Here is a 14,126-nt window from a genome sequence, read left to right on the forward strand (position 1 = left end):
ACGGCCAGTCACCAGCAACATTCTACCCACCATATTTAATCTGCTCAATGCTTCTCTATCCACCTGCACTGTCCCTCTCCCCTGGAAGCGGGCCATGGTTAAAGCCCTCCTTAAAAAACCCGACCAAGATAACCCCAGTAACTATCGACCAATCTCCCTGCTACCTTGGCTGAGCAAGATCCTCGAGAAACATGCCAACACAATATTGACTGAGTTCTTAGAGATTAATCACCTGCTCGATCCCCCCCAGACGCGATTCCGTCCCATGCATGGCACTGAAACCATCCTTCTCGCAGTGACGGAGGAGGCCAGGAAGATTCTGGATCAAGGAGGCTCTGCAGCAATCATCCTCCTTGACCTAAGTGCCGCCTTCGACACTGTAAGCCACGACATTCTACTAGACCGACTTACCAGCCTAGGAGTCTCAGGAAATGCAATTGCCTGGTTTGAATCCTTTCTGTCAGACCACTCCTTCCAGGTTTTCGAGGGTGAAATCTCCTCCCCCAGCAAACCTCTTGGCTGCGGTGTGCCGCAGGGCTCTTCTCTGAGCCCTACACTATTTAATATATATATATATGAGCCGCCTAGCTGAGATTGTCTGTCCCTTTGGGATAGCAATCATCACTTATGCCGATGACACTCAGCTAGTGGTGGCTCTTAACCAGCCGTACACCGTGCATAACAGCCTGAGTGACTGCTTAGAAGAAGTGACCAAATGGATGACATCCTCATGTCTCAAATTGAAAGGAGACAAAACTGAGCTGATGCTCTTAGGTAACACCCCCAAGTTCACCACAGACTCATTGTGGCCCATCTGCCTTGGCCCTGCTCCTACGCCAAAGGACACAATTTAGAGCCTGGGCATCTGGCTGGATAAATCCCTTAACTTTAATTGTCAAGCAGCTAAACTTTCTGCCACTTGCTACAGTCTACTCCGGCTTCTACAAAAAAATTGTCCTCATACTGCCTTTCCAAGCGAAACCGATTATGGCCCAGGGTCTTATCTTGTCTCATCTGGATTTTGGGAATGCCCTCTACTTAGGTGCCCCTCAATCCACTTTGCGCAAGCTCCAGGTCATCCAGAATTGCGCAGCCCGAACACTCCTCCAGATCCCGCGTCGACTCCCAGTTAAACCCGGACTAAAGAGCCTCCACTGGCTCCCAGTCAGGGAAACAATTGAATTTAAGGCCCTGTGCAGCGCCCACCGAACCTTTTGGAAAACGGGCGCTGCCATCAATCAATCACTGATCACCCCTACCACCCGAATAGACAGTTCAGATCAGCATCTTCCCTCCTCGCCACGGTACCCAGGATTAAGAGAGCCAGATGTGGGGGCTGTTCCTTCCCCTATAACTCGGCCAAACTTTGGAACTCCCTCCCCCTTCATCTGCGATCAGAGCCCAACTTACTCCCCTTTTGTAAACATCTAAAAACCCTGCTTTTTAATAAATCTGAATAGTCTCCAATTTGTTCCATCTGCACGTGTTGTCTGCAGCTCTAGGGCGCCTGAGGGTAGCTATCGGTCTTTTCATTTCATTTCATTCAATTGTTGTGACACAGTAGACCACAATGAATACTGCCTCAATTGCTAATAATTACACTTTTTAGGCACCAATGTACAAATCCTTTTGTGATGTGCCCTGTATAAACAATCACTATAGAAGTGAGTAAAACATTCTCTCACTGTTATTTACATGACATCAGGTTAACCCCCTTCCTTCAGTTCCTGCCCATAATTCTGTTACTTACAGACGCATTATTTAATATTGCCTGTAATATGAACTACTTTCCAGAATAATGACATTACTGCCAGCTTCACAATAAAATATACCATCTGTCTTCTTTTTTACAAGCCATGCGGCACAGCGTCGGTTATTCTGTTCAGCATGGCTTGAACCCCTTGCAGAACCAATAGTACCCATAGACGAGGCCTATTGGCTTTGACAATATTTCCTTGAGCATGTCGTCACTGGAACATGTAGATCTTTAATAAAATTCCACATCCTTTCTGTGCAGGTGAAAGCCATAACTCGAGAAGAAAGGTTTCCTTTTTCTACGCCACCATTAACAATACATGCATGTTGACTTTGACGACATACAACTTCCGATGTTTGTGCTATCCATAGAATGAGTAAATAAAAAGACAAAAAATTCAAACTGTGGATGACAGGATGCGGCGTGTTAGATGAGGGGGCAATGCAGGCTGCCAATTAGTGATCTACATCAGGAAAGTAAATGTTAACAATTGGTTTGTAAACAGTAGTGCACAGAATGGAACTGCAAGGGAGCCGTCGTAAAACTATATTTTGTCTTTTTTTACTTTTTGAGGTTCTAGATGGCACAAACTCAACCCAATAGCATTGTGGCAATTTACGTGACCACTTTCTACAGGGGCAGACTCATGTTGCTTTCCGCACTGAGTGATTAAGTGATTTGCCCAGAATCACAGGATGTTGAACGACACCGGGAATAGAAACTTGTTTTCCACATCCAAAGAAAGAGGCATCGGACGTTAGACACAGCTCATCCTCTGCGTTGATGAGGATTCCCCAATTTAATCCTGCATGTTACATTACACTGACTGGACGAAGGTCGGTTATCGCGGCAGTTGCTCACCTGACTCCGGACTCCTGAGCTGCTATAATGCAGGGGCCGACTGCTGCACCGCGTCTCTTGGGTTGGAAGACGCCATCAGTAAACATACAGAGACTGGCCTGTTTACTTCTCCACAGTCTCCAAAATTGCCGCCGAGCCTGGAAACAACAAGCTGTCTCCTCGTGCATGTCTCCTGTCCATGCAGGCACATCGAGCAGGAGACAGGGAGGGACAGGAGATGTGCATGTGTACACATGACCCGTACGGGACAGAAGATGTGCACGTGTACACATGACCCGTATGCATGCACATCTTCTGTCCCCCTTCGGACGCAAAATCCACAACAATAGATCTCGCCAAGGCGAGCAGTGCATGCGCTGCGTCGCTAGACGAGAACTAAACAGCTGACGAAGGCGGAGACACTGCCGAGATAATTGCCCATGCGTGTGAGCGCAAATTGGAGCAGGCGGGTCATTTCTGATAGGAGTCAGAACAGCGCGAGCCGCTGGAGAGAATAGCTGACGAATGCCGCGTGAGCAGCAAGACCGTTAAAAAAACATAGTGGAAGACCGCATGATAAAAGGAATCGGCGCGCGACGGGTGCTGAGGCCTCAAACAAATAAAGTTGAAACAGCTATTTTTTTTTTAAACGTCAAGTCTATTTCTTATGAACATAAAATAATAAGATTAGATGACAAATGGACGGATAACACGTGCATACAGAGGATCAACTTACAAATCAACACAAGTAAAACTAGAAAAAACGTGCCTGACAGTAACCGAATACAAATAAGGTACTTATCTTGACTGCGAGCCGCAGAAAAAGAGGACTTGTTCACAGTCAACATAATTATGGGTTCATTCAACATTTCATTGGTCTGCCCATTGTGTCATCCTGTAGTTTTGTCTTTCCTCATGTTTGGGAAATGTAGTTCTTGCTTGGCTGCTGTGTTTAATAAAGCAAGAAAAGACTGCATAAAAGGAGCCTCTGTCTCTTGCAATAAAATTCAGAACCTTTGAATTAGAAAAGTAAATGACTTTCATTTAGAATACGCCATTGCAGTGCCATGTCTTTGGAATGGCAGCAAGACAGTTGCTCCCTTGATAGAAGGTGTAGAGAAGGAGAAAAACAGTAATGAATGGATTATCAGCGAGAACCAAAGATGATGACGTTGTGTTAGGATAGTGTTTGAGACAGATGAGAAAATGTTGCTGAACAGATATAATCAAGGGCTAATTTAAGGTGGTTGTCCTTACTCACTTGCTGGAGACCTCTTTGAGCTCTTGTATTGCATCAGTTTCTGGTAATGTGCTTCCCTCCTCTGTTTGATGGTCTCATGAAGAACATTAACACATACCTCCTCCTGCGATTCATTGTCTCGGACAGCACCTTAGGAAACGTCAGAATGCAGATAGAACAATCCCACCGATGCTTAATTAAGATTTTGTTTTTATGGTGCTTGAATAATACAAAAGCGTTGTCCCTAACATATAAGATTTTCTTTCAGACTGATGTCATTGTGAATAGCGTTGCTACGGACCTTCAGCTTCACAGTGGTGCAGTGTCGAAGGCCTTGCTGCAGAAGGCAGGTCCACAACTTCAAGAACTGTTAGATTCAGCGGACCGGCTGGACAATGTTGATGTGGGATCTGTGTTGCCAACCGATGGGTGTAATCTGAGTTGCAAAAATATTTTTCATGTTATTTGTCCCATCTGGAAAACTGGCCAGTCTTCAGAGGTATCACTTATTTACTTTTTATTTTTACGTTGTCTGTCTTGAATGTTTAAATTCCCTTTTCATGGAAAAACTGTCAATTTGCCAGTTTTCTTGAACTAGAGTATCCCTAGAGTATTACCTCTGTTGAACTTTCGAAAAGTGTTACCCAGATACATATGCGTTTTTTATTGTATTAAATGCAACTTTATTTAACAGCATCTGGCAAAACAACTTTCCATGTTTTGAACCTGTAAATATATTCAAATACAAGGCTATAGCTTAAAAAATGCAACCCTGTTTTAAAGTGTCCTGGTATAATAGCTCTGATGTACAGTTACTGATTTACAGACACATACCTTACTTAAATAATTAAAGTGTGATATTGTTTACACATATTGTATTTTCAGATAGGTGTAATTGTAATGTTTTCTTTCTGCAGAAATCATCTCCATAATAAAAAGCTATATAGCTCAGCTGCAAGGTCTTGTGACTCTAGTGGCACAGAGGATCCCAGGACAAGGGTTCTGGTCCTGCCAATGCTGTTAAAGTATCTTAAATTTCCAAAAGATACTGTGTTTTCCCCTTGGTATTCTTCAGTTTGAGTATATCACACAAAACTTATCTGAACTGATGTTTTATTAAAATGTGCATCAGTGGTGCTGGCTTGCACACTTATAGTTTATTAAGCGTTGAGAATAGGACCAGGTCTTTTCCTGGAGCCTTATGCAGGGCTCTGTGCTTGTATCCTATCTGCACAATGCAGGGTGGTGTGGTTATCTGCCAAAATGTACTGAAGTCAGAGGGTCTTCAGCAATAACTCCATGCTGTTATTTGCAACTAGGTGCTGGCTAACCTTTTTGCACTTGACACTTTCTGCAGTTGTGCCTTTAGCTGGTGGTTGGATCCTTGATGATCACCAAGGACTTTTGACAAACTCTGGATCATGCTGAGGTCCCTTTGATTGTCAAAATGACGCTTTTTAATATGCTTATTTATTTTTTGCCTTTTTGAAATAAAATGGAGACCACAAAAAGGTGCCCAAACCCTCAATTCTTGAAATGGCAATTATTTGAAAATTATTTTAAAAAACCAAGTGTAAATTAATAACACATGGAAAGGTAATTTTATTTTTACCCATCAATCATATTTTAGTTTTTTATACAATTTCTTTTAACGACAAAAATGGATACACGTTGGCAACATTACAATCACTAAATAATACTATCTACAAAATTAAACAAAGGAAATGAATGGCAAGAAAAAAGCAAGAGCCCACACAGACAACTAACAAAGCCCTGATGAGGGTTTGAAAACATGTCATTCGAACCTGAAACGCGTCAGCATTCCACAAGAGCCAATCATATCATTAAGTGATTTTGTGAAAAAGAATATACAGTTTGTGCTCTTGCTTTTCACGTTGCTTTGGTTGTCTTCATACAGGAATTAATTTGTAAACATTGATGAATTGATGTTTTAATGTGTATTGTTCTGTGTTCACCCTTGTTCCATTCATTTCCTTTGTTTAATTTTGTAGATAGTATTATTTAGTGATTGTAATGTTGCCAAAGTGTATCCATTTCTGTTGTTAAAAGAAATTGTATAAAAAACAAAAATATGATTGATGGGTAACAATAAAATTACCTTTCCATGTGTTATTAATTAACACTTGGTTTTTTAAAATAATTTTCAAATAATTGCCATTTCAAGAATTGAGGGTTTGGGCACCTTTTTGTGGTCTCCATAGTATTACGGTCCAGCCCCCCCAGGGGAGCCAGACCGATCTAGCAACGTTCCACGAATGGATTAACACGAGGCACAGCGATATAAAATTCTCCATGGAAGCCAGCAGTATCAAAATTACCTTTTTGGACGTAGAAGTCACTTGCTTGGATGGATGCTTGAAGGCTTCGCTATACAAGAAGAGATGGTTCATAGGGGTTATCCAAAGAAACTCCTCAAACACTCTTACAAAAGAGCACGATTCACGCCAAGGAAGTGTTTGTTACAAACAAAAGAAATGAAAGAACTCGACCGCTTGGTGTGTGTGACCACATTCGGGTCTGACACACACAAAATGAGACAAACAATTCTCAAAATTACTAGAAGGGCTAGAATGTCCTTTTCCCCGCCCTCTTTTTGCATACAAAAAGAACAAAAGCATCGGACAGCAAATTGTTAGGGCTGATGCAGCATTGCCAAAACCCAAACATGACATTTTGTCTTGTTGGAACATGAAACCAATTGATGGGCACCACAGATGCGGCAATTGTGTGGCGTGTTCCAGCACAATTGAAGGCAACGAATTCGAGCATCAGGGGGTCAAGTGGAAGCACTCCGGCTTCTCTAACTGCAAGACCAAAAATGTTATATATGTCATCATTTGCCCATGCCAAAAGATTTACATTGGGAAAACGAACCAGCAAGTCAACCTACGCATCAGTCAGCATAGGTCTCGAATTAAAAAGAAAGTCCTAACTGCTCCCATGGTGGAACACTTCATGGAGAAATCTCATACTGAACTTGAGTTCAAATGGTCAGTACTTTTTGCAATTGGCACAGTACAGCGCCCAGCGGATGTTGACAAGGCGTTATTACAAAAGGAAGCCTTTTTAATTCTCAAATTTAATAGCACACTTATAGGTTTAACCAGTATGTCTGAATTATCAAGGATTTGAACCCATTTTTCGACAATAGCTTTCTCTGAATCAGACTCCTACCCATAAGTCATTCTAGCCCACACACCAAAAGCCCTGCACGTGCATGCCCCGCACAATTGATAACAATTTTAGAATTTGGCCCATATGACGGTGCCTGCATTAGTTTCTGCATTAAGTATGACTTAGATAGCATGTCACAAGCCATTAGCATATCGGTGTGGACATCGTAGTAAGCCCAACCCTCTAAGGAACACCAAGCGCCTTCAGTATACGGTATGGGACCACATGTCCCAGAACGCTCTGGGACTCGCATCTTACGTGGTTTAAATTAGACAAAGATGGCCCCCGCGAGACGTCAGGCATTCGTTTGGAAGCCTCACACGGAAGACATTGAATGTCTTGTTGCAGGTAAGATCGAGCTCTTTCCGCTCGTCTATCTTTTTAGAAAAAATTGCCTGCGGTCCCCGCTTTGACACTCCATTATTCTCCCATACAGCGCGCCACGAGCCACAGAGGGACGTTCAAAAAGCCAGACGGTAAAACACCTGGTTAATAGACCCCCGCCCCTTATCCAGGTAGGCTTCAGTCCGTTTTACATAAAATTGCCGGCTTGTATTTGCAAGACAAACTAGTGTTGGTACTTACAAGCATTTCGATTTCCTAGGTCAGAAACATATACGTAATGGATTGACAGAGACTGGAACCGTCTCAACTTAGGACTAAGACGCAAGGTACGGGGCTATTTCAAAAAGCAATTCCCTTTTTTGTTTTTAAGCCAACATGATTGTACAACATCCCCCTTTTCTTTAATTAGGATCTTCAGAATAGCGACCACATCCTCCTCCCTCTAAGAGGCGCCGGACGGTGCACATAGAGGTAGGTAGAGTTAATCCACACGTATGTAAACTTCTGTTATGAGACAGTATTGCCACAATGCCTCAAACAGTTTGTGCTCCATTGTTTTTAGAAGCAAAACCCCAAGCGCCGTCCCCCAGGTCCACCATTGAAACCTAAAGAGCCTGATACATACAGGTACAATTCCTTATAACTCTTCTGAATATGACAGGTAGTCTTGAGGCACCCAGGCTTTCTTTAAAGTTCCATTTTTGTTCTTTTATGTACCACACAGACAACTGACAAAGCCCTGATGAGGGTTCGAAAACGTGTCATTCGAACCTGAAACGCGTCGGCATTCCACAAGAGCCAATCATATCATTAAGTGATTTTGTGAAAAAGAATATACAGTTTGTGCTTTTGCTTTTCACGTTGCCTTGGTTGTCTTCATACAGGAATTAATTTGTAAACATTGATGAATTGATGTTTTAATGTGTATTGTTCTGTGTTCACCCTTGTTCCATTCATTTCCTTTGTTTAATTTTGTAGATAGTATTATTTAGTGATTGTAATGTTGCCAAAGTGTATCCATTTCTGTCGTTAAAAGAAATTGTATAAAAAACAAAAATATGATTGATGGGTAAAAATAAAATTACCTTTCCATGTGTTATTAATTTACACTTGGTTTTTAAAAATAATTTTCAAATAATTGCCATTTCAAGAATTGAGGGTTTGGGCACCTTTTTGTGGTCTCCATAGTATTACGGTCCAGCCCCCCCTCAGTCCCGCCACGGACCTAACTCCTTTGGCTTTCCCATTTTTGAAATAAAATGCAATCAAAACAAAATGCACTGTTTGTAAGCAGCATGGGTTAATTAATTTATCCGGGCAAACCATAGTAGTCCTCAATTACACGCATGAATGATTGTATTAAATCTAGAGCAAATTATCAGTGGTCTCCTAATTATTCTTTATCTAGTCATTCACTTCCGTTTCCCCATTTATGCTCCCTCCCAGGTGCCTTGGGTCTTCATCTACACCACTGTGGGCTTTCCATCTACCCAATTGTTTCTTGACATTTTGTTGACCTCCTTTACTCTCATATCCCATCTTCTCTGCTTAAATGCACATAATCACGCCTGCTTGCTATTTGGTTCGTGAGAGCCTGTTGGTCGCCATATTCTTTAATGAGGTTTATCTTTGCTATCATAAGCCATGATACACAGAACCGTAGCCTGCCTTATGTAGGCCCATGTCATTGAGAATTCTTGGTATTTTGAACTGGGCAGTCGTTGGCATTTCACTCTGCTATACCGGAGGGAGCGGATAGCTGAATTGTCCATCATACTAGTCTGACATAGTCCCATTTTGTTTAAACAGATAACTGGGGATAATTAAATAACTAATGAATTTTCCATTGTCTGTTGAAATTCCCCTACCACCGCTTACCCCTCCCTAACCGGGCCCCACCGCTCTTACCTGCACGGGCCGCGGCTGGAGAAGATCTTAACCACACATTTCTAACTTGTGAAGCCGATGTGACTCCACAATAAGGACCAGGAATCACTGAATATGATTAAATGGTTTTATATGGTTTACTAATCAATACAGGAAATTTTCAAGCCAAAAGTAAGTTCAATAAGTGCATCAGTATAATAGGTAAGCTGATATATCTCAGTTGATTGAGGCCCAACAGAATGAAATACAGAAGTGTGATAGCCACAATAATACAGAAACAAATAAAAGTGAACTGGAGTTCCAAATAAAGAAACTTCTATTCTGTCTTCTAAACATAAGTCAAGTAAAGGGTCATCAATCAAAAGTCTCTAATTCGGGAGCATAGAAGGTGTCAGCATGATCAGACTTCAGTAGAACTCTTGGAAAAAGGAAATAAGAGTTTAGCATAAAACGCTACTCTTGCAAGAATAGAGCAAGTAGACAGGTCTATACCTCTCTAAGTCTTAAGGTTGCTGCTGTGAGTCGAAGTGTGTGAACACCAATTTAAAAGTAACAGAAGACTCAAAAGTCCTTATCTCCCTTCACACCACCAGGGACCAATCAGAACAATACTTGAATAAATCTGCAACATGGCTTCACTTATTGAGCTGAAATGGTCGTTCAAACCTTGAACAGCTTTCCATCCTGGTACCTGATGAACAGAAAGCTTCTTTAAACCATTGTTTCTCCACGTTCACTGCCAGGTTTCCCTCCAGGCCTCTCTATCAATTGTCTAATAGAGACAATAAGCCATTCTCGAATTAACAAAATAATAACCCTTCAAGAAAATAGAACAACATGCTGACAGAGCAAAAAGCATTTTAACTGAGGCCTGTAGACAGGCTAACTTTCCCCCCCGGAGTTTTATAAAGTGCAAACTTGACCCAAAGGTATCTGGTATCAGAGCACCTACATGAGCACCAGGACACATTCATTTTTGTTAGGCACAGGGAGATTAGAGATGTGCCCAGAATCACAGGATGTTTACACATCTAAGTAAAACTTGAAGCATAAGTGTACACATGTGAATAGTGAATACATGCTTTCATGTTAAAACTAAACATTAGTGCACATGGTATATACATTTATAGTCTCTACAGTGACCTTTATTAATAAAGTTTGAATGCTTCACTATTTTATTATTTTAGGCATTTGTTAAGTGCGCTGTCACCATTGCAGGCTTCCTGGCGCTGACTAGATCATAGAGAGGCAAGAAAGTGAACACAGGGGCGGGAATTAACGGGCGGTTGACGTGGGGAATAACCAGGTTTTAATCCTTCTCCTAAATGGAAGAAGTTCAGTAATATGCCTGATTTCGGCAGGGAGCGTATTCCAAAGTTTGGCAGCTGCTACCTCGAAGGATCTGCCTCCGGATCTGACTTTCTTGAATCTGGGAACCACAACCAGCTTGGCCTCAGAAGAACGGAGCTGCCTAGCTGGAATGTACCAGGCAAATTTCGATTGTAGGGAAGCCGGGCCAATTCCATGGAGCGCCCTGAATGCAATACAAAGGGCCTTGAATTGTATTCTCTGCCTTACCGGTAACCAGTGTAGTTTGCTCAAAGAGGACGGCCCGTGTGCTCTTCTTGGAAGCCCCAGTGCCAGTTTAGCAGCTGCTGATTGGACCCTTTGAAGCCTATCCAGCAAGAACCCAGGGGATCCTAGCAGAAGGGCATTACAATAGTCCAATCTGCTAAGGATGGTACATCTTACCACTTGGGTACGAACAAGGGCAGGAAGGAGAGGCAGGACTTTCCTTAGGGATCGGAGCATAGCAAAACAGCAAGCAGTGGTCTTTTGTATATGCGTCTCAATACTGAGCCTGTGGTCCAGCATGACACCTAAGTTACGGACTGACTCCACCGGCCGGAATGAGGTACTTGTTTCAGGAGGCCAGAAGTTATCTGGGAATGGGCGGGGAATCTTAGTTCCAGGGCTAAAGAGCACCTCCGTTTTTCCTGCGTTAAACTGAAGGGAGTTGTCCCTTAGCCATCGAGATGTATCACGCAGACAGTTGTGAAAAACCTCAACAGATGTGGAGTCCTCTCCTTCTAAGGAGAGGATCATCTGCGTGTCGTCAGCATAGTTGACAATTTTGATATTGAAGCTTTTAATTAGTGTAATCAGAGGTCTGAGGTAAAGGTTAAAAAGGATTGGCCTAATTGCTGAGCCCTGGGGAACCCCATGTGAAATCAGAGTAAATGCTGATTGAAAAGGGGGGATAGACACCGCCTGCTGCCTATCCTGCAGAAATGATTGGAACCACTGCACTGCCGACCCTCTTACTCCCGCCTCAAACAGCCGCTTCAGCAGAATCTTATGGTTCACCGTGTCAAAGGCGGCAGACATGTCAAGTCAGTCTCGGGTCGGGGAAAGGGACAGAGTCTGGCGAGACTTCCAAGTCCCTAATGATGTGTTCAATTTTTTCTTTGAAGAAAACAGCAAGGTTCTCGCAAAGTTCTTGGGACGGGATGATGGCGTTTTTGACGCATTCAGGGTTGGTAACGCTGTTCAGTATATTAAAAATGCTTCTAGAGCTATTGGTGGAGCTACAAATCGTGGAGGAGTAGTAATCTGCTTTTGATTTCTTAATCAGGTTCTTATATTCACGAACTTTGTTTTTCCACAGCTCCTTAAAGGTTTCTGTGTAGTCACGTCTCCACCTTCTCTCGGCTTGTTTACAACCCTGCTTTAGATTTTTTAAGGTCTCATTAAACCAGGGGGCGGAGTCAATACCCTTACAACTGCGAATTTTTAGAGGGGCATGAGCATCAAGGGTAGCTGTGATACGTGTGCATAGTGAGGACTAGTTTTCGTCTACCTGTTTTTCCTCATCAAAGAGTTGCTCCAACTGAAACACTTCCCCTAGGGAGTGCAAACGTGTCAGGGCTCTCCAGCCTCTGCAATTAAGTTTACTGGTCAACCCAGGGGCCTTGTGATGGCCGCCGTCCATGTGTATAAAAAATTTGATAAGTGAATGGTCTGTCCATTCCATAGGTAGGGTTTCCCCCATCACCACCAAATTGGGAACCGCAAACAGTAGATCTAGAAGGTGTCCGGCCTTATGGGTTGCCCCAGTGACCAACTGGGAGAGGCCGAAGCTTTCGCAGGAGTGAAGTAAAGTACGAAGACCAAAGTCAAGGGCGCCATTGCGCCAGAGATTAAAATCTCCAAGAATAATCAATTTGTGATTGGAAAGTGCGATATTAGTCAGAGTGACCAAGAGCGCTTGTTGTTGCTGAAGGCTAAACGCGCCTGGTGGGCGATAGCATACTATCCCGGTAACAGTAGTCCTGGAGTGGGCCTGAATTGATAAACCTAAAAGTTCAGTGCCTTCAGTCGGATCTAGAACAAGAACCTTAATGTTGCAGGATGCAGTGAAAATCACACCTACCCCCCCCACCTCTCCCACTAGGCCTAGGAGTGTGTACAAATTTAAACCCAGGAGGACATGTAAAACCAGGATCGACCAGGCAGTCAGGACGAGTCCACGTTTCCGTCATGAAGAGGACATCTAGTTCATGAGTATCAATAAGTAGCTGGATCTCTGTGCTATGCCTAGGCAGGGACCTTACATTCAGAAGCCCACATTATAACAGATTATTGCCCAGAAAATCGGCTCGTGGAAGGGCCGTGTGTAGTCACGTGTTCATAAAGTTAAGGCAAACTGAATAAAATGTCAATTGCACATATATAATTGCATTTCTGTGACGTGGTAGAGTGGAGTCTAAATTGTGCTGCCACACCTTCCTTTACCAGATGTTAAGCAGCACAAAGGAGGTGGTGGCAGCATACTTTGTAGTAATCAGTAGAAGTAAACTGCCTTTTTACCTATGTCACTGTAGTGAGGCCTACCTGCTCACTCGTTCTGCTGCTGTGTGCTTCACTCACCCTTGGCCTATATCGGTTTTGTGCTTAGCTCTGTGCAGTGTATGTGTGATGTACATGTGCTGGGTGTATGTGTGAATGTGAATGACATAATGCAGGGATGATGCCATATTGTGCATTGCATGCAGTTTATATGAAAATGCTGGGTGTATGTGTGCCTGTGCGTTGTAGTACAGTACATGAAGGATGTAGTGTGGTGCATGCATGTTCTATGCATGTGCTGAGTCTCTGTGCCTGCAAAAGGTACAATTCATGAGGAATGTAGTGCTGTGCATGTATGTTATATGCATGTGTTGGGTCTGTGTGTGCCTGTGCATGGTAAAATGCACTGCATACTCTGGATTCCATTTTGGGAGACCCAGGGCTGCATGATGGAAGAGGTGGTAGAGGATTAACAACCCGCCTTAACAGATTTGTATATTGCTGCATTCTCTCCAGCTGGGTGGGACACACTCAAGAAATGGAGAGCCAGGCTTTCCAGTACATTTCAAAGGGTGCTCTTGTGAAAGAGGTCACACGGAAGGAGCCTGGGCACATCTCATGAATGTGATGGGGCTGACAAGAGAATCAGAAACAGTAGGGTTTAGTCCCTTTCGAAATCTTTTGATACACATATCAATGTGGCTGACATCCAGGGGTGAACCTTTTAGTCACTCCTTTGGCCTGTGTTGTTGGGCTATCAGATTTGGAGTTGTTGCTTCTGTGACTGACTGCTTTCAGGAGGAAGGCAGGACAGAGGAGTGGACACTTCAGAATGAAGCAGACCCACAACATAAACTTCAAAAACTCTGACTCTAAAGTGGACTATAAGAAGGGGAGATTAATTCCCCAAACGTAAAGTGACAAGCAGCCAGTCAGGCTGTGTGAGGAGAAGCTCTGCAAGATGTCTGCCTGTGACCAGGACTGGGGCCAAGGCTTGCTAGTCTCCCAGCTGGA

At 43.1% G+C, this 14,126-nt stretch overlaps 1 protein-coding gene across 3 annotated transcripts in view; it reads left to right on the forward strand.

The window, feature by feature from the left end:
* The window catches only part of LOC144823685 (protein mono-ADP-ribosyltransferase PARP14-like), a 1,720,771-nt gene that overhangs the window by 728,030 nt on the left and 978,615 nt on the right, over positions 1-14,126 (forward strand). For all 3 annotated transcript variants that reach the window (XM_078682415.1, XM_078682413.1, XM_078682414.1), the window contains exon 8: positions 4,105-4,335. In XM_078682415.1, the coding sequence (XP_078538541.1) occupies positions 4,105-4,335 (231 nt within the window). The remainder of the gene's footprint in view (positions 1-4,104; positions 4,336-14,126) is intronic.

The sequence above is a fragment of the Lissotriton helveticus genome, chromosome 3_1 (genome assembly GCF_964261635.1).
Source record: "Lissotriton helveticus chromosome 3_1, aLisHel1.1, whole genome shotgun sequence".
Lineage (NCBI taxonomy): Eukaryota > Metazoa > Chordata > Amphibia > Caudata > Salamandridae > Lissotriton > Lissotriton helveticus.